The sequence below is a fragment of the Amblyraja radiata genome, chromosome 14, assembly GCF_010909765.2.
Source record: "Amblyraja radiata isolate CabotCenter1 chromosome 14, sAmbRad1.1.pri, whole genome shotgun sequence".
Taxonomy (NCBI): Eukaryota; Metazoa; Chordata; class Chondrichthyes; order Rajiformes; family Rajidae; genus Amblyraja; species Amblyraja radiata.
In genome coordinates, this window is record NC_045969.1 from 5,027,920 (window position 1) to 5,049,712 (window position 21,793).

A 21,793-nucleotide genomic window follows, 5' to 3' on the forward strand; every position below is an offset into this window, starting at 1 on the left:
CCAAATAGTGATAGGCTTGGACAGAGTGAATGTGGAGAGGATGTTTCCACTAGCGGGAGAGTCTACGACCAGAAGCTCTAGCCTCAGAATAAAAGGACGTACCTTTTAGAAAGGAGATGAAGAAAACTTTCTTTCAGTCAGAGGGTGGTGAATCTGTGGAGGCCAAGTCAATGGGATATTTTTATGTTGGAGATTGACAGATTCTTGATTAGTAAGGGAGTCGGGGAGAATGGTGTTGAGTAGGAAAGATCGATCAGCCATGATTGAATGGCGGAGTTGACTTGATGGGCCGAATGGTCTAATTATTCTAAGCATTTATGAAGATTTTGCTCGGTGATTAACATGAAAGTGAAAAGTAGAGTCCTCCAATAGCAAACTTTTAACAGAAAATGCTGGGGGTAAATACTAGGCATAATGTGTAGAAAGGTAGAGTTAATGTTTTAGCTCTGAGGATCTTCAGAATTGAGAGAGGACAATTTAGTCTAGGTCGCAGAGAAGGTGGAGGAGGCCAATGGGCTGAACAAAAGGGATTTCTGGGAAGGGTGCAACAATATGGCAGTGTTTAGCGTTATCATGTGCTGCTTCTGTTGTAAAGAGTCGCTGATCCCAGTGGTTGAAGGTTTGATAACCAAAGGCTTAAAAAGCAGAATTGACTTGAACTTTTAAACACCTCAAAGAACCAGAAGCAGTTTAATCATAGCTTTCAGATGGCCTGTAGAAATATAAGATTAAAGGTGGAAAGATAAGATTAACTTAATCACTGTTCAAAGAGTCAAGACTCATTTTGGGCTCAATGACCAGTCTTGCTGGATTATTGTGGAATTCTGCATCGTCTTTCATTTTTACTTAATAAATATCACAATGTATTTTGGAAAGGTTTACTCAGCATTCTTACATAACAAAACTGGCTCCTAACACTTTTCTCAACAGGGAGCATTCACTATTTTCAGCTACTGTCATAAATCCTTTAATTGGGTCGCAGATTTGTACCAGAGCTCCAGGCTGTTTTTTAAAGCAATTTTAAAGCCTGTTACTGACCTTCTCTTTATTTCTTTGCAATTTGGACCTGTGTTCAAACTGTTTAGAATGGTTCAATGGTGGTTTATTTATTACATATGCAACTGCACAATAAAATTATTTCTGCATTTGAGTTTGAGTTTAGTTTATTGTCAAGTGGACAGTGAAAAGCTTATTAAACATATATTACACATGCGGGCGCCGCCATATAAGACACAGCATATAAGATTATTAAGGGTGCACAAAAATGCTGGAGAATCTCAGCGGGTGCAGCAGCATTTATGGAGCGAAGGAAATAGGCAATGTTTCGGGCCGAAACCCTTCTTCAGTTCCTTCTTAAAGATTATTAAGGGATTGGACACGCTAGAGACAGGAAACATGTTCCAGATGTTGGGGGAGTCCAGAACCAGGGGTCACAGTTTAAGAATAAGGGGTAAGCCATTTAGAACGGAGAACGGAAACTTTTACCCAGAGAGTTGTGAATCTGCGGAATTCTCTGCCTCAGAAGGTAGTGGAGGCCAATTCTCTGGATGCTTTCAAGAGAGGGTTAGATAGAGCTCTTAAAGATAGCGGAGTCAGGGGATATGGTGAGAAGGCAGGAACAGGGTACTGAATGTGGATGATTAGCCATGATCACAGTGAATGGCAGTGCTGACTCAAAGGGCCAAATGGCCTACACCTGCACCTATTGCCTATTGTCATCTTTTGGCACCATTTCCAAAGCCCACGTGCTTGATGTACTGGAGCAGTTCCCGCGAACCAACGTCCTTCTCCAAGAAATATTTCCAAGAAATGATGTGGCTTTTGTATGTTACTTGAAAAGATCCTCTGATTCTGCAGATTTCTCGATTAGTAATCAATATTCTGTTTGTTAGGTTCCAACTGATGGAAGCGCTGGATTGTTGGCAACCGAACCCCAAATTGCCATGTTCTGTGGCAAGCTGAACATGCACGTCAATGTGCAGACCGGCAAGTGGGCTTCTGATCCCTCCGGAATGAACAGCTGCTTTGGCACAAAACAAGGAATATTGCGATACTGTCAAGAGGTAGGTGCACTGTTGTTAAAGGGCTGCGGCCTGTTGTTCATCTGACTTTGATATATATTCTGGTGACTTTAGACCATAAGGCATAGAAGCAGAATTATACCATTCATCCCATCGAGTTGACTCTGCCATTCAATCATGACTGATCTATTTTTCCCCCTCAACTACAATCTTCTGCGTTCTCCCCCTAACCTTTGGTGCCTTTACTAATCAAGAACCTATCAATCTCGGCTTTAAAAATACCCAATGTCTTGACCTCAGTGGCCTTCTGTAGCATTGGGTTGCACAGATTCACCACTCTCTAACTACAGAAATTCCTCCTCATCTCCATTCTAAAGAGGTTATTTTATTCTGAGTCAGTGCCCTCTGAGTCTAGACTCTCCCATTACTGGAAACATCCTTTCCAAGACCATTCTAGCCCTTTCATTATCTGGTAGGTTTCAATGAGATTCCCCCCTCACCCTTCTAAACTCTGGCCCAGAGAGTCCAGAAGCCCCTTCATCCTTCTAAACTGAGTACAGGCCCAGAGCCATCAAACACCCCTCGTTTGTTAACCCAATCCTCCCCGCATTGAGATGGTAGTGACGACCTGCATTAGGAAAGTAATGATATGGCAAATGCATCGTGCTTTTAAACGAAATAGTATTTTCATAATTATGTAGAAAGTCATGCAGTTTCCATTTTGTAACTAATTCTCTCAGGGGGCATGTTATCCTTAGGTCATCCTGCATTGTTAGACTGTCACTTGAACTGCTGCATGCTGTATGGTTACAGAGGTCTATAATACTGAGAGGCGTAGACAAGGTGCATGATCGGTCTCTTTGCCCCTTGGGTTCCTATTAAATTTTCCCCTCACAAATCTGTGCCCTTTAGTTTAAATGTGAGGGGGGAGAGATTTAATAAGAACCTAAGGGGCTACTTTTTCCCTAAGGGAATGAGATGTTAGCGGAAGCGATTCGGGTGCAATTACAACAGGTGGTTTGTAAAGGATGAGATGATTATGAGATACATACGGGCAAACGGGAGTAGCTCGGGTTGGTTGCTGTGGATGAGTTGGGCTGAAGGGCTTGTTTCTGTGCTGTATAATCTATGAAAGTGCTCTTACAATGTTGGTAATTGGCAGGGTGGTAATAATGAGACCCAGTGACAATGAACAAAAGACCAGTGAATTTCCAAGATGGACCAGCGTTTGACTTGGAGGATCAATTGGAGGCATCATTATTTTAATGTATCTTATTTGAAGGCCTCAGAGTAGGGAATCCTTGCTGTAGTGTGTTCTGATGAGTAGCTGAGCACCCTGACGCAGGGGTAGAGTTACTGCCTAATGCCCCTGTCCCACTTAGGAAACCTGAACGGAAACCTCTGGAGATTTGCGCCTCACCCAAGGTTTCCGTGCGGTTCCCGGAGGTTTTTGTCAGTCTTCCTCCCTGCTTCCACTACCTGCAACCTCCGGCAACCACCTGCAACCTCCGGGAACGGCACGGAAACCTTGGGCGGGGCGCAAAGTCTCCAGAGGTTTCCGTTCAGGTTTCCTAAGTGGGACAGGGGCATTACAACGCCAAAGACCCGTGTTTGTTCCTAACTATGGGTACTGTCTGTACAGAGTTTGTATGTTCTCCCCGTGACCGCGTGAGTTTTCCTGGGTGCTCCGGTTTCCTCCCACACTCCAAAGACGTACTGCTTTGCAGGTTAATTGGCTTTACCAAAGCTTGTAAATTGCCCAGTATGTAGGAATGTGCTAGTGTGTGGGGATCGCTGTTCGGCGCAGACTCAGCAGGCCGAAGGGTCTGTTTCCATGCTTTACCTCTAAACTAAAGTAAATTGATATGACTTTTTTTCTGCCACCATCTTCTATTGCGCAAGGAAGCAATCCCCGAATGTCTCTGCACATTTGTTTTCTTGCTCTTCCCTTAACATCTGCCCTCATCTGTATGTTTTACCTGTGGGATGTTCAAGTCCCCCATGACAGGTGCATTATGATTTTCCAACGCCAACCTTGCCCAACTGAGCAACTTTATCTGTCTGCTCGTATAGTGGTGATTCAGCACCGATACCAATTAGCAATCTGCTACCCTGAATTAGCTAGTTCTTTCCATATTGTTTCACTTGTGTGTTGCATGGATTATATGTATATATGTATGTGTGTGTCTATCGTTCCTCATTTCCCACAGGCACTACTTTTGTGCACAGAGTTGTCCTCTTCATTCTCACTTGGCCATCCCTGATGTTGGTCATGTATTCGAGGCTACACCTGCATCTCAGTACCTGCATGTCTCCCAAATTACAATTCATTTTTCTTTGTGCTTCGTGTTAGTGTATCAATGGTATTCAATCAGTCATGCAAATACACCGTTTTTTTTTTTTTAAATCTGCCTAGTCTGCTGTCTTATTAACTCTGAATCAGTCCACTTCTCCATTTATGTGTAGGAGAGAACAGCAGATGCTGGTTTAAATCGAAGGTAGACACAAAATGCTGTAGTAACTCAACGGGACAGGCAGCATCTCTGGAGAGAAGGAATGGGTGACGTTTCGGGTCGAAACGTCACCCATTCCTTCTCTCGGAGAGATGCTGCCTGTCCCGCTGAGTCACTTCTCCATTTATGTTCTCCTTAAGGACATTGTTGCCTGTGTGATTTGCTGAAATTTAATCCGTTGCATATACCGTGCTTTGGAAGGAGTACACGGATTTTGTTATAACCATATAACAATTACAGCACGAAAACAGGCCATCTCGGCCCTACAAGTCCGTGCCGAACAACTTTTTTCCCTTAGTCCCACCTGCCTGCACTCATACCATAACCCTCCATTCCCTTCTCATCCATATGCCTATCCAATTTATTTTTAAATGATACCAACGAACCTGCCGCCACCACTTCCACTGGAAGCTCATTCCACACCGCTACCACTCTCTGAGTAAAGAAGTTCCCCCTCATGTTACCCCTAAACTTCTGTCCCTTAATTCTGAAGTCATGTCCTCTTGTTTGAATCTTCCCTATTCTCAAAGGGAAAAGCTTGATCACATCAACTCTGTCTAACCCTCTCATCATTTTAAAGACCTCTATTAAGTCCCCCCTTAACCTTCTGCGCTCCAGAGAATAAAGACCTAACTTATTCAACCTATCTCTGCAACTTAGTTGTTGAAACCCAGGCAACATTCTAGTAAATCTCCTCTGTACTCTCTCTATTTTGTTGACATCCTTCCTATAATTGGGCGACCAAAATTGTACACCATACTCCAGATTTGGTCTCACCAATGCCTTGTACAATTTTAACATTAACAATTTATAGATATTGTTCGGAGCATTAGGATTAAAATAGACACAAATCCTTTAATAGTGATTCTTGACCCTTGGTGCCTCCTGTTTCATCCATCCACCCCCCTCCCCCACACCAGTACAATATCTGTCGCTGCTCCAGTACTCTGCATTTGTTAGTTCTTTGCCTGCAGCCTGTGCAGGCCGAACGCCGAAGCCTGCAGTCAAATTCCATGGATGTTTGGAGAAATGCATTGTTTCCCAGCCTAACAAATCCTTTGTTCATTTCATCACAGAACCTGCCCTCCAGGCTAATACCATTGCATTTGTATAATGGATTAATGGAGCTATGCAGCACAGATACAAGCCCTTCGGCTCACCTGCACCACGGTCGCCAACTTTCTCACTCCCAAATAAGGGACAAAAGGTCAAAATACGGGACAAATTCCCGACGGCAATTCGTTGACCGACTCGGCCGTGGCTAGGTGAATGATGAGTTGACCCGGGTGCTGGACTGCACACAAAGCCCAGTCGGCGGGCCAGCTTAGGAGTTTTGGCCCGCGCAACGTCACGCGCAATGTCCGGCGCCCCGTCCAACTCATGAACCGATGATCGGCCATGAGAAGGAGGGGTGGTGGTGGTGTCGTCGGTAAGCGAAGGTCGGACAGCTGGCCAGGCTGCCGACCGAAGGGGCCACGGGCGAGGCTCTGCTGCTGCACTCCATGGCTGCACTACGTCGGGACGGGTGAGACGGGGCCGGCACGACAGTCCCCTCGACCCATTCTAGTCCAGCCGAAACATCGCCTATTCCTTCTCTCCATAGATGCTGCCTCACCTGCTGAGTTCCTCCAGAATTTTTGTCTACCTTAGATTTTTCCAGCATCTGCAGTTCTTTCTTAAACAAGGCTGCTAAGGTTGATCTGTTTGTGGCATTGATTTAAAGATTAACATTGGCCAGGGAACTTTCATGCCGTCGACTTGTATCTCGCTCCTGACGAGCAACTATTTCACTCAAAGGGTGGAGGATTCATGGACTGAGATACTGGAGGAGGTGGTTGGAGAGGGTGCAATAACATTTAAAAGACACTTGGACAGGTACATGGATAGGAATGTTTTAGAGTGAGATGGACTAAATGTGGGCAAATGGGACTAGCTAAGATGGAAAAGGATACAAAATGCTGGAGTAACTCGGCAGTTCAGGAGTAACTGGGCAGTTCAGGTAGCATCGCTGGATAACATGGATAGGTGACGTTTCAGGTTGGAACGTTTTGGGTCAGGACCTTTCACCCAATCCAAACTTCACCTGTCCATGTTCACCAGAGATGCTGCCTGACCCGCCGAGTTACTCCAGCACTTTTTGTGTCCTTTCCTGTAAATCAGCATCTAGTTCCTTGTTTATACCAGCTTAGATGGGGTATTTTAGTTGGCATGAGCGATTTGGGTTTAAGGGCTTGTTTCCGTGCTGTATGACTCTGTGATTCTGATAAACTCTCCAATTAAGAAAGACTGCACCCCTGGAGGCACTGCATTCATTCGGTGCTAGAACATAGCTCCCTGACCGGAATTTAATGTGCATGTCCCACGTACGCGAATTTTTCGGCGACTGCCGGCACCCATCATAGGTCGCCGAAAATTTTCAATATGTTGAAATTTCAGCGGCGACCAGAAAGACACTACGACTCTTTGGATGACTGAGGAGACGACTCACGACCATACAGGCAACATGTCACGGGGTGAAGCCTGTATGGTCGTGAGTAGTCGCCCAAAGTGTCGTACCTTGTTCTGGTCCCCGCTGGATTTTCAACATGTTGAAAATTTTCGGGGACCTGCTGTGACTATGACGGGTGCCGGCAAGTCGCTGAAAAAATCACGTAAGTGGGACAGGCCCTTAAAAACACTGTTGGATTCAGACCAGATATCATGTTGGGTTTTAATTTTATGCCCAAGTACATCTCTGTTCAATGCTGTGCTGGAACGTCAACCTCGATTTCTTTTATGCCCAAGGCTCCCGAATGGAATTAAACAACTTCCTAATTCAGAGGTAAGTGCCAACCTAACTGAATTATACAGCAAACATGTCTGATACAGGTAGTCCAGCTATAACACATGCTTCCATTACACATTGGATATATTGCAGGTGATGAATTCACAAACCCTATATTATGCTCGCTGGATGAAAATTGTATTTGCGATACTACTTTCTGGTTCCCAGTCAAATCGAGTTGTAGCCAATTTCAATTGGGAACTTGCAACCCACTTAAACGATACTTTGGAAATTGACAAGCAGGAATGTGGGCGACACGGTGGCATAACGGTAGAGCTACTGCCTTACAGCGCCAGAGACCTGGGTTCGATCCTGACCACGGGGGCTGTCTGGACAGAGTTTGTACCTTCTCCTCGTCACCTGCAAGATTTCTCTGAGATCTTCGCTTTCCTCTCATACTCCAAAGATGCTCAGATTTGTAGGTTAATTGGCTTGGTATAAGTGTAAAATTGTCCCTAGTGTGTGTAAGGTAGTGTTAATATGCGGGGATGCTAGTCGGTGGGCCGAATGGCGTGTTTCCGCTCTGTATCTCTAAACGGAACTAAAAAAGTTGTCTTGCATCCAGTATAGGCTCCAAAAATTAAAAAATTCTAATATATTGACCTGGCAATGGTGAAGGACTGGGATGTTTCTACATTGGGGTGTCGTACTACTTGGCTGCGAATCTGCAGGCACACACATTCCATTCAGTGCCAGATGTTATGGTTAAAATTTCAAAATAAATTTGGGTTTGAGTTTAGAAACTAGCTGTGGTAGAGAGCAGTAGGCCTATTGCCATTTCGGAACCAACTCAGATTTGTGGTTGTGAAAATCTGGCAGTGGGAAAGATTTTAAATATACATAATCTCATTCAAAGTGTTAAATAATGGTTTCAGAAATGTCTTTAATGTCACTCGTGGGGTGTTAATGCTGTACTTGAAAAAGAAGCCATTGTGAATGGTTTATCATTCTGCCACGAAGTGTAAAAAATATTATCCATATGAAGCATCTACTCTGCAAATTTTAAAGCAAAAACTGTAAATAAATAATTGATTTTGGTTCCCCTTTTTTTCACCTCACTATAGTTAAGGCGTGCTGAATAAAGCACCACATGAATGACAAAAAGTCAATCAAAGATCATCCTTTATCACCTTTACCAAAGTGCAGAGTATTCCTCGCTAATCAGGCTCAAATGTTCAAATCGTGGAAAACACTCCACTCTGATTTGGAGGACATGAGCACATGATCTTGTATTATTTTAGGTACCTAAACAGATCTAAAGTTGATCCCTCTAAATGATGAAAACTCTGTGCAGGAAGCTCAGATTTTTGCCAAAAAAAATTTCAATAAAAGTCAGACAAGACAAAGCAAAAAAAATGAACTTTGTGAATTTAACTATTTAATTGTTCAAATGTAAGCCCTCATAAGATGCATTATTAATTAACATTTTAAGTCCTGTGAAAGTGCATTTTACTGGAATACATTTATGACAGATATATTCAAGTTGTGGCACTCTTGAATCTTCGCCAGGGTAAATTGTTGCACCTTGTTAGATGGGGAGATAAAGCAAAACTGTAAGACCTTCGGCCCCCCGAATGCACGCCAAGCATCGACCACACATTAGACTAATTCTACGCTAATCAACAGGCGAGACCAAGCACAGGCTCTGTGATCGTTTTGCTGAATGCCTCCGATCAGTCCACCTAAACCTACCTGATCTCCCTGGTTGCTCAACACTTCAACTCCCCCTCCCATTCCCACACTGAACCTTTCTGTCCCGGGCCTCCTCCACTGTCAGAGTGAGGCCCAGTGCAAATTGCAGGAACAGCACCTCATATTTCGCTTGGGTAACTTATACCCCAGCGGTATGAACATTGACTTCTCTAACTTCAAGTAGCCCTTGCTTTCCCTCCCTCTCCATCCCCTCCCCCTTCCCAGTTCTCCTACCAGTCTTACTGTCTTTCTGTACCGCCCACTCCCCTGACATCAGTCTGAAGAAGGGTCTCGACCCGAAACGTCACCCATTCCTTCTCTCCAGAGATGCTGCCTGTCCCGCTGAGTTACTCCAGCATTTTGTCTATCTACACTAATCTAATCCAGCTTTATTCTCTACATACGGTTATCAATTTCCCCCATATTCTACCGCTCACCTACATGGCGAAATTTACAGCTGCCAATTAACCTGACAACCCACACGTCTTTGGGATGTAGGGAGGAAAATGGAGGAAACCCATAGGGTCACAGAGAATGTGCAAACTCCACACAGACAGCACCCATCAAACAATTTTAGTCAGTTAATTAATTTATGACAATGATATAACCTATTAATTAAAAAAGAAAAGTCAGATACTTGTTTGATTTAGTTTATTATTATCGTTACGTGTACCGAGATACAGCAAAAAGATTTGCGCTATCTAATCAAATCATATCACACTCGAGTACGATCAAGCCATATACAAGTACACCTAATGCGTCGTGAAAAATAGCAAAGTACAAAATATAGACTTGCAGGTTTAAAGTGCAAGTTCCACAATGGGGTAGATTGGGAGATGGGGACTCCACCCTAGCTTGTCAGAGACCATGGTCTGTCTGCCTGCTGGAGACGAATTGCACAAGTCTGTAACCATAAAAATCCACTGTTGGTGAGAGATGTGATATGAAAAATTCAACCTTTTTGGATGCTATTCAATTCACAGCAGCCCAATCGCCCTAGAATGCTGAATCAGTGAACAGAATGGAATTGATTTGCTCTGCAGGAGCTCCAATCTGTGATGGTTCCTGGCAGGGGGTTACAAACTGATCCTTGGCGTTGAAATGTCAAGTATGGTGCGTGACTTCGAGCAAGCTAATGCAATATGTCACTTTGCATACGTAAAAAGATGCAATGGATGTCAAGACCTTGGCGCGGTACATCTTTTTAAACGCTATTTCAAATTGATGAGGAAATGGAAAAAAATTATTGTTTGGTGACCCAATTTCTTCTGTTTTTTAATGTTAAGGCTTTTTGGTATTGCTCCTTCCAGTTGGCTTATGCTTTGGTAGATCAATGGACAATAGATAATAGGTGCAGGAGTAGGCCATTCGGCCCTTCGAGCCAGCACCACCATTCAATGTGATCATGGCTGATCATCCCCAATCAGTACCCCGTTCCTGCCTCCTCCCCATATCCCCTGACTCCGCTATTTGTAAGAGCCCTATCTGGCTCTCTCTTGAAAGCATCCAGAGAGCCCGCCTCCACCGCCCTCTGAGGCAGAGAATTCCACAATCAGTTAGAATGGTTAACAAGGTGACGGAAATCCATATTTCATGCAAAACAGAATGTTGGATTCCAATTTGCCTTTGGCTAGTCTGGCCTTATTGTGATTGTAGACACATCATTGTTGCTATCCTTTTGATTATTTCCAAATGGCCAAGCAAGCACTAACTGCTCAGCGGCAGAGAGAACTGTGTCAAATTCTGGGCATTAACGTGGAAGGCCGCATTAAGTTAGCTGTAATCTAAGAAACTTCAATTAGATATAGGATTATTTAGTTGAATCTTCTTTTACTCTGGTATTTTAAATACGTTCATTTTAAGATAATTAAAAGACGAACAAAAACATATTAATAAAAATAAAAGAATTTGTTCTACAAAATTTGGATTCATTCAAAAGGCCGCACTTAATGGCCTAGAAGGCCGCAGGTTCCCCACCCCTGGGTTAGAGTGATCTATCACGGGCACAGCCCTCCCACTATGGGAAGTATCTGCACAGGGTGATGCCCCGTGAAGATGGCTTCTATCATCGAGGATCCCCACCGTCTGGGCATGCCCTCTGCTCGCCGCTGCCATCAGGCGGGAGGTACAGAAACCTGAGGTCCCACACCACCAGGTTCAGGGACAACTACTTTCCTACAACCATCAGGTTCTTGATCCGTCCTGCAAAACCTAATCCTGTGCAGGGTCTTGGTGAGACCACACCTGGAGTATTGCGTACAGTTTTGGTCTCCTAATCTGAGGAAAGACATTCTTCCCATAGAGGGAGTGCAGAGAAGGTTCACCAGACTGATTCCTGGGATGTCAGGACTTTCATATGAAGAACGACTGGATAGACTCGGCTTGTACTCGCTAGAATTTAGAAGATTGAGGGGGGATCTTATAGAAACTTACAAAATTCTTAAGGGGTTGGACAGGCTAGATGCAGGAAGATTGTTCCCGATGTTGGGGAAGTCCAGAACAAGGGGTCACAGTTTAAGGATAAGGGGGAAATCTTTTAGGACCGAGATGAGGAAAACATTTTTCACACAGAGAGTGGTGAATCTGTGGAATTCTCTGCCACAGAAGGTAGTTGAGGCCAGTTCATTGGCTATATTTAAGAGGGAGTTAGATGTGGCCCTTGTGGCTAAAGGGATCAGGGGGTATGGAGAGAAGGCAGGAACAGGATACTGAGTTGGATGATCAGCCATGATCATATTGAATGGCGGTGCAGGCTCGAAGGGCCGAATGGCCTACTCCTGCACCTATTTTCTATGTTTCTACCATAACAAGAAAGCACAATGGGCAACCTCTTGCACTACCATGGACTTGTATCATTTTTTTAACCGTGTGCTGTGCTAATTAATGCCCATCTTTGCAGTCTCTTGTTCTCTCAGATTTTTGAGTAATTTGTGTTTGTCAGAGTCTGTGCCAATGTTGCTGCTGTCAGCAAGTTTTTCATTCTACGTGGATCTCACTGCATGACAATATAATTAACGACTTGAAGCTGCTGAATTTAGGCAGGCAATTGGGAACGTGCAAAGTATTCACTGGACTTTGGATGTTGTGTGTCCATATCCCATGCATAAATAAGACAATGGTTGTCCCAACTTATGGAATGTGCTTTGGACAGAACAGCCTTGTTATTGTCATGTAGTAAAACTGGTGTTCATCTTCAATTATCTAATCAAGGTATTTCTGAAGAGTTCTTCGGCTTAAAGGGTTCTAGCCATCCAGATAATCATGAAACTTCATCTTTGCTACCAAGTCCCAATCCAAGAATAGTTTTATCATTGTGAATGTGTTTTGATCTATATATATAAACATACCAACCTGTCTATTATATATAATATACATATCATTTATATTTGTATATAACAACCATAGAACAGTACAGCACAGGAACAGACCCTTTGACCTGCAGTGGCTGTACCGAGCATGATGCCAAGGTAAACTAGTCTCATCTGCCTGCACATAATTCGAATCTCTCCATGCTAAAATCCTCACAAACGCCACTCATATCTGCCTCCACCACCACCCCTGGCCGCTCCCACTCTATTTTATTTTAAAATATCTCTTTTTAAGCCTTAATCCTCTGACTTTAAAGCCGACTAGTCTTTGAGAGAGAGGTTCTAGCTGTCTACCCTGAGTCTGATTTTTTTTTGTAATTATATCAGGTCTCCCCTCCTCCCCAATATCTGGCAGTTATGAGGAATCAATGAAATGTAGTCCCCCTTTCCCCCTAGTGCACAAAACCTTATGGAATGTATGTTTACTTACAAAACTTGGAGTGCCCAATATATAATTGAAATATAATGAAGCTGCTTAGTACAAAGCAGGATAAAGTGTCGTCAGGATCTGCATTGCACTACCAGATTAGAACAGTGATTGCCTGTTGCTTCACAAGAAAGTGTGTATGAATTTGGTGACCGTGTTTACATGCTTGTGTAAGCGGGGATGCCTCTATTTCTATTCAGGTAACCGTCACCTGCGCCAGAGCCGTGCATATGGCAATTGTGGGTTGTCATCTGTCGGCAGCGCCAAAACATTGGAAATAATGTAACTTACATTTTTTTTATGTCATTGGGGCAGCCTCAGGGTGAGTGCAAAGCTGGCAATTTCCAGTTTACTACCCATCTGTATATGTTGAAAGGTAGCTGCCTTGAAGCATTTTGGCTACTGGTAGAAATTCTTTCAAACCGTTGTCGTGTTGCCATATTCCGAGATTCTTCATGTGATATTGAAAGAATTTCAAAAGTAAACCCAAATCAAAAATATAAATCATTTAAGGGAGGTACACAAAATTGCTGGAGGAACTCAGCGGGTGCAGCAGCATCTATGGAGCGAAGGAAATAGGCGACGTTTCGGGCCGAAACCCTTCCTCAGACTGATGGGGGGTGGGGAAAGAAAGAAGGAAAAAGGGGAGGAGGAGGAGCCCGAGGGCGGGCGGATGGGAGGGTGGGAGGAGACAGCTGGAGGGTGAAGGAAGGGGAGGGGACAGCACAGGCTAGCCAAATTGGGGGAATTCAATGTTGATGCCATAAGGGCGCAAGGACCCCAGACGGAATATGAGGTGCTGTTCCTCCAATTTCCGCTGTTGCTCACTCTGGCAATGGAGGAGACCCAGGACAGAGAGGTCGGATTGGGAATGGGAGGGGGAGTTGAAGTGCTGAGCCACCGGGAGGTCAGGTAGGTTAAGGCAGACTGAGCGGAGGTGTTCGGCGAAACGGTCGCCCAACCTACGCTTGGTCTCACCGATGTAAATTAGCTGACATCTAGAGCAGCGGATGCAGTAGATGAGGTTGGAGGAGATACAGGTGAACCTTTGTCGCACCTGGAACGACTGCTTGGGACCTTGAATGGAGTCGAGGGGGGAGGTGAAGGGACAGGTGTTGCATTTCTTGCGGTTGCAACGGAAAGTGCCCGGGGAGGGGGTGGTGCGGGAGGGAAGGGAAGAATTGACGAGGGAGTTGCGGAGGGAGCGGTCTTTGCGGAAGGCAGACATGGGGGGAGATGGGAAGATGTGGCGAGTGGTGGGGTCACGTTGGAGGTGGCGGAAATGGCGGAGGATTATGTGTTGTATTTGCCGGCTGGTGGGGTGAAAGGTGAGGACCAGAGGGACTCTGCCCTTGTTGCGTGTGCGGGGATGGGGAGAGAGAGCAGTGTTACGGGGTATGGATGAGACCCTGGTGTGAGCCTCATCTATGGTGGCGGAGGGGAATCCCCGTTCCCTGAAGAACGAGGACATTTCCGATGCCCTGGTATGAAATGTCTCATCCTGGGAACAGATGCAGCGTAGGCGGAGGAATTGGGAGTAGGGGATGGAGTCTTTACAGGGGGCAGGGTGGGAAGACGTGTAGTCCAGATAGCCATGTGAGTCAGTGGGTTTGTAATGTATGTCGGTCAGGAGTCTGTCCCCTGCGATGGAGATGGTGAGGTCAAGGAATGGTAGGGAAGTGTCGGAAATCGTCCAGGTGTATTGGAGTGCCGGATGGAAGTTGGTGGTGAAGTGGATGAAGTCAGTCAGTTGTGTGTGGGTGCAGGAGGTGGCACCAAAGCAGTCGTCAATGTAGCGGAGGTAGAGGTCGGGGATGGGGCCCTGGTACTCATCGAACAAGGATTGTTCAACGTACCCGACAAAGAGGCAGGCGTAGCTGGGGCCCATGCGTGTGCCCATAGCTACGCCTTGTGTTTGGAGGAAATGGGAGGAGTCAAATGTAAAGTTATTGAGGGTGAGGACCAACTCCACTAAGCGGAGGAGAGTGTCAGTGGCTGGGTAAAGGTTGCTCCTCTGGTCGAGGAAGAACCGGAGGGCTCTGAGGCCATCCTGGTGGGGGATGGAGGTGTAGAGTGACCGGACATCCATGGTGAAGATGAGGGGGTGAGGGCCCAGAGAGTGGAATGCATGGAGGCGGCGGAGAGTGTCTGAGGTGTCTAGAACATAGGTGGGGAGGGATTTGACCAAGGGGGATAGGATGGAGTCAAGGTATGTGGAGATGAGTTCGGTGGGGCACGAACACGCAGAGACAATGGGTCTGCCGGGAGAGCCGGGTTTGTGGATTTTGGGGAGAAGGTAAAAACGGGCCGTGCGGGGCTGGGGAACGATGAGTTTGGAGGCTTGGTCAGGTAGGGCGTGGGAATTGATGAAGTCGGTGATGGTGCTAGAAATGGTGGCCTGGTGCTCGTCAGTGGGGTCATGGTCCAAGGGTAAGTAGGAGGAGGTGTCCGAGAGTTGGCGCGTGGCCTCAGCTTTGTAGAGATCGACGCGCCAGACTACCACGGCACCTCCCTTGTCGGCTGGTTTGATGACCCAGTCTGGGTTTTTGCGGAGAGATTCGATGGCAGTGCGTTCAGAGGGGGAAAGATTGGAGTGAGACAGGGGAGTGGAGAAGTTGAGGCGGTTGACGTCGCGGCGGCAGTTCTGAATGAAGAGTTCCAGAGCCGGGACTTTCTGAGGGGGGTTCCACGAGGAGGGGGTGCGTTGGAGACGGGAAAAGGGGTCATCATTAGGGGGCGAGGACTCCTTCCCATGGAAGTGCGCTGTGAGGCGGAGACGACGGTAGAAGCTCTCCAAGTCATGGTGGGCGCGGAACTCATTGAGATGGGGACGGAGGGGGACAAAGGTGAGACCTCTGCTGAGGACAGACCGTTGGGTGGGGGAGAGGGGGAGGTCGGGGGGGATGGTGAACACCCGGCAGGGGTAGGAGTTGGGGCCAGAGGAAGGCAGGTGGGTAGACTGGGTACGGGGTTGTGGGTGTTGGAGGGGTGGTGGGTGGTCAGGGGGTGGGGGGGAGAGAGGGCTGTAAGGTGGGTGGGGAAGAGCGGGTGTGACATGGTTGGGGGGGGGATGGGGGAGGGTCAGTGGAGCAGCCACTGAGGTTAGCACGGCTGGGCAGACGGGCGCTAGGACCCGGTGGAATTAAATCGAGGAGAGTGGGAGTAAGCAGCGTGAAGGCTGCAGGCCCAGTGCAGAGTCCAGGCTCCAGGTAAGGCGACGGCTGTGGGTTGCTGGAGGGGGGTGGAGTGGCGCGGGTCAACGGACCCGATGGTCGGAGTCGAGTGGCACGGGTCACCGGACCCGATGGTCGGAGTCCAGCGGTGGTTGAGTCGGGGTCCGCGGGCGATGCGTGGGTGGTCCCTTGCGGAGGTTAAAAATGGCCCTTGGTGGGTATATTTTTGGCAACGGGGGGCATGGATGTTACCTGTCAAATCTGAATGTTCCATATATCCACTTGAGGAGTAATGGCTCAATGGTACTTATTTGTCACGTGCAGTGAAATACATTTTTGCATACAGTTTTGCACGTATCACTTAACATGAGGACTTAGATGTATCGTAGATTAGCATCTCAGATACAGTACAAATGTGTAGTAGTGGTACACTGTCACAAAATTGTTCCCATTTTCAAATCCCAGTTTATAACTGCAGGATTCTTGACTTGACCACGAAGGCCCCTTGTCCTGGCAGTGTTGCAGGGTCGGCCTGGACAAGCCTCACTATTGGTGTTCTCTGCCGCTGCTCCACCGCTGTAGGCCACGTGCCGTCCATAGCCCCAGGCTGTTGCAGGGCCTCCAGCGGCCCACTCCACCGTTGAATGCACTACCTCCTGAAGCCGGTCTGCTTACCAGTCCTCTGTCCGACTCCTACGTTGGGCAGGCGAGCCCAGTAATGTGAACTGCTTTGTTTCCGTACGAGTTGTAATTACGGTTGAGCATTGAAGTGATCAATGAAAAGCTCCAATCTTAAGCAGAAAGACTTTTGCATCAAAGTGTTATGACAAATTCCATTCTTCCATTTTGTTCCCTTGCTCTTTCAAATTTATCTTGACGACACAAATTGGTATCCTCAACTCCCCTGGCATTTGGCAGTTCCATTCAAGTCTGTATCATTGTTATGATACAACGAGGAGCCAAGACTATGCACAATCTGGCCATTCATTCCCCTCACAGTCGTGTACATTCCCTGGCATCAGTTCCTTGACTCCCATTGTTATCCAATCTGTTCCCTAATAACCAATTTAACCAATCTATTCCATACTTTTAAAAACTCCACCCACCACACAATGATTTATGTCCGAGATTTACTTCACTTGATCATTGGGAAGACTAAAGGGCCTGTCCCACTTGGCGATTTTTTTTTCGGCGACTGCCGGCGTCATATCCGTGTCGCCAAAAGATTTTGAACATTTCAAAATCCAGCGGCAACAAAAAAAAATGTTGCAACACTTGAAAAAACACCGAAGCGCGTCATCACGCCACAAATTTTTCGGTGACCTGATACGTCAGTCAATGATGCCGGCAGTCACCGAAAAAAATCGGCCGGTGGGACAGGCCCTAAAACCTGTTGTCTTGGATTCCTGCTGCAATTCTGTTATCAGCTACACTCTCTCTGACCAGTGTTTAAGGCAAAACCAGGCAGTTTGCAACCTTGGTGTCATAATTGAACATTAAAATAACCAGACAATCCATCATTGTCCCAGTCTCAGGCGTTACTATCTAGCCCTTGACACTTAACACCTGTGATCACTAACCTTCATTGGTTTCTGATCTGATTTTTCGCTGTTAGTTTTTGTAGTTTTTAACCATTGTTCTCAAATGGCTCCATGACCTTCATTGGCACCTTCCTATTTCTTGCACCCCTGTCCACCCAGGAACCATTTGAAATCTCTACACTCTTCCAAATTTGTGGTGTCTTGCATAAATCAAATTTTATATAATTTGCTCCTGAGTTGTTATCAGTGGGGGCTCGACACGGTGAGTGATAATGCAATATCTTCGTTAAAGGATGTTCTCAACCAGTCTACAATCTTGTACTCTGGCTACCGTGTTCAGAATGGACGGGTGTTGATTCAGCAACTGCAAAAAGGTAGCTTTTAAATTTTCCATCAATATTTTTAACACCAACTTTGATAGCACCAGTTGTTTTTCCACATGTAAGGAGAGCCTGCAAAGAACTTTAGTTGTTTGCATTCACCCATGGCAGTGCAGTCTAAAGGATCGTTAGACTCTTGTTCCTCTTGTCAACTAGCTGGAGTACATGCATTTCCCACTGTGTTCTATAGCTGGAGTCAAGACAGGCAACATCTCTGGAGAGAAGGGAATGGGTGACGTTTCAGGTCGAGACCCTTCAGTGTCTATCTTTGGTATAAACCAGCATCCTTTTTATTGCATCCCAACTTCTATACTCAATACCCTGACAGATAAAGGCCAGTATCATTTTGTAAAGTAGCAACTATCGTTCTTGATTTCTGCTGAAATAAGCAGTTTGTTTTTCTTGGAATAAATGGCTGAGAGATGACAAAACTAAAAAATATTCAAGAAAACGAGTTTAAATCCCTCGAGTGAAGATTTGATTATTCAGGGGTACATTCAAAGTCTTATTCAAAAGATGCCAGTGGGTGTGGGGAACTGCTTTTCTTTTTTTAATGCAAGGATCATGATCTGGAATATTCTGCGTTTGAGTCAAGTTCTTCAAAAAAGCAATTTATTAGAGATTGGAGAGATGAAAATTTTTCAGGGCTGTGTAGGTGCAAATGAATTGGACTGAAGAGTTCTCTATAGGGAGCCACAATAGAGTCTGGGTTGGATGGGCTCCTGTGTCATTATGATTCAAAACTAGGCGAAATTGTAGTAAACGGTAAAAAAATTATAATTCTCGAAGACGGAGCCAAGTTAATGAGCTGAGCAGAAATTTGGGAGAAGTGAGTGAGGAGATGCATTTTGTTAAGAAGGATGAAGCTGTGGGGCGTTTCTGCAAAATAATTCTCTGAAGGTAGCAAAACAGATTTAAAAAGCAATTAGTCTTTTTGATCCTGTGAGGAATGGAGTTCAAAAGCCTGGAAGTTATGCTGGAGCTATATGAAATACTAGTTTTCCCTAGCTGGAGTGTTGCCTACATTTTTGGGCACCACACTTTAGGAAAGATGTGAGGGCTTTACTGGATAGCTTCCAAGGCTGGTGAATTACAGATACATGGAAGGGCTGTAAAATCTTGGAGCAAAGGCCTTGAAGATATTTAAAATCGTGAAGGGTTTATATAAAAAGGTAAGCTCTTTGCAATGGCTGTGGATTAATAACCCATGAGCACAAATGTGAGGTGACTGGCAAGAGCCAAGAGTAGACAATAGACAGTAGGTGCAGGAGTAGGCCATTTCGGCCCTGAGAGCCAGCACCGCCATCAAATGTAAACGTGGCTGATCATCTACAATCAGTCCCCCGTTCCTGCCTTCTCCCCATATCCCCTGATTCAGCTATCTTTAAGAGCTCCAGCTAACTCTCTTGAAAGCATCCAGAGAACCAGCCTCCACTGCCTTCTGAGAATTCCACAGACTCTCAACTCTCTGTGTAAAAAGGTTTTTCCTCATCTCCATTCTAAATGCCTTGCCCCTTATTCTTAAACTGTGGCCCTTGGTTCTGGACTCCCCCCAACATCGGGAACATGTTTCCTGCCTCTAGCGTGTCATGCGCAACAAACATTTTATACCCAACAGCTTGTTAGAGTTTAGAAACTCCAGAGATTTATAGAGATGAAATCATTGAATATGTTCATGGGAGAGGTTGACTCCCCTGTGGTGTAAATGTTTATGAAGAAATATGGGAAGCGAGTGTGAAAATAGTCAAGACCGTGGTTGGATTGGCAGCGTCATTCTTGATTGGCCTATTCCTCCTGTTTAAATCCTTTAGACTTTAGAGAGAGAGAGTGCGCGGAAACAGACCTTCAGGCCCACCGAGCCCGTGCCGATCAGCGATCCCCGCTGACTAGCGCCAGGGACAATTTACAATTTCTCCAAAGCCAATTAACCTACAAACCTGCACGTCTTTGGAGTGTGGAGGGAAACCAGAGCACCCAGAGAAAACCCGCGTGGTCACCGGGAGAATGTACAAACTCCATACAGATAGCACCCGGGTCTCTGGCGCTGTGAGGCAGCAACTCTACTGCTGCACCACTTTCCCCTCCCTTCACGAGAGTGCATGGTTTACATCCAAACATTCCCTGAAACACAACTTTTGTGCTTCGACAAATTGCTTCGCTTGGAAATTTAGACCACCTCTTCCATTCCCCAAAGTGAATCTTAAAATGATGTCTGGAATTCTGTTCTAATAAAACCTTTAATTATTTCAAAAATCTGTGTCCTCGTAGCCTTCTTGCCTTAATTGGAAATTCTAATTGTGCTCATTAACCTATATCTGTTCCAGCTCAATCAGTGCCTGAATTTTGAAATCTTCCTTGTTTTTGGCTTCTTTCATTTGCCCTCATTTATCTTTGGAAGCTGCTTTAGCTCAGTCCGCCATACAGCATGAAAACCTGCAGCCCGACACATCTTGTGCTAGCCAGACCTGTGCCTGTATCTCTAAATATATCCTATTCGCGTACCTATCCAAATGTCTTTTAAATATTCTCATCGTGCCTCAACTACTTCATCTAGCGGCCCTTTCCATATACCCACCACTCTGTGGATAAAGTTGCCCCTCAGGTTCCCATTAAATCTTTCTCCTCTCACCTTAAACTGAAAAAGACTGCATTCACCCTATCAACTCCCCTCAAATTTATACACCACTATAATATTACCCCTCAACCTCCTGTGCTAGATCTATTCTAAATCCAAATCATTTAGCATCATAAAAGCCTTCTCCCCATATTCCCTGATTCCGCTATCTTTAAGAGCTCCATCTAACTCGGGTTCTCGAAACAAAGGCCACATGTCAAGGGTAGGGATTTCCTGCTACTAATTTGATGGCTGCTATATCTACCGCACATGGCTTCACCCCGAATGTGGTAGGTTTTCCATAACCTCCCACTGCTTGCCACAGTCTGCCAGCTTCACGGTTCTGCCAAACTGTGGTGTGACTGAACAACTTGAGGACTCGTCACAAATCCTCCACCACCTCCACATGGCACACCATGGTGGTTTGAACTGTCAATGGTTCTTCAAGGGAGAAGAGTCAAGAGTGTTTTATTATCATACTGGACCACATGGGACCCGTTCAGCCCCCGTCCCTCAACGTGAGGGGGCTGGGCGCGGCATCGATGCTGATCAGTGCTGTCCTTGTTCACGTGTGATTGCCTTTCGCGGTGAGTTAGCCTGATGAACCTAAATATCTGCACAAAAGACAACGTTGACAGATGCTGATAGGCCGCTGTGTAATTAATCCCAGAGGATTCGCATGATTTACAGGCAAATTTAAAAACCACCATTAACATTCTTAACCTGGATGCTAAATTTAAATTGTAGCCAAGATGCCAGATCTCTTTGGCTCAGCACATCTTTGAGATTTATCAGCGTATATTTGAGCTGGTTAAACTTGCTCAGTCCCCGGGGAATTGTTATTGGAAATTTTAATTTTGAAAATGCATTAAAATTGGATTCAATTGCCAAGTTCAATGGTCAGGATAATTTTTCTTATTTTTCTTAATCATTGATAAAACATTCATTATTACCTCGCCCTAATTACCTTTCAATGTGCTGGCATGTGGCCCTCTTAAACCACTGCATTTTAGACGTTCGAGATACAGCACAGAAACAGGCCCTTTGGCCCACCAAGTCCATGCCAACCAATGATCAATACTCGCACTGTCCTACCCTCTAGGGACAATTTACAATTTTACTTAAGCCAATTAGCCTACTTTGGAATTTAAGAAGGAACTGCAGATGCTGGAAAATCGAAGGTACACAAATATGCTGGAGAAACTCAGCGGGTGTAGCAGCATCTATGGAGCGAAGGAAA

The 21,793-nt window shown here is 45.6% G+C and overlaps 1 protein-coding gene across 6 annotated transcripts in view; it reads left to right on the top strand.

The window, feature by feature from the left end:
* The window catches only part of LOC116980302 (amyloid beta precursor protein), a 162,366-nt gene that overhangs the window by 44,202 nt on the left and 96,371 nt on the right, over positions 1-21,793 (top strand). For all 6 annotated transcript variants that reach the window (XM_033032390.1, XM_033032389.1, XM_033032388.1 and 3 more), the window contains exon 2: positions 1,893-2,063. In XM_033032390.1, the coding sequence (XP_032888281.1) occupies positions 1,893-2,063 (171 nt within the window). The remainder of the gene's footprint in view (positions 1-1,892; positions 2,064-21,793) is intronic.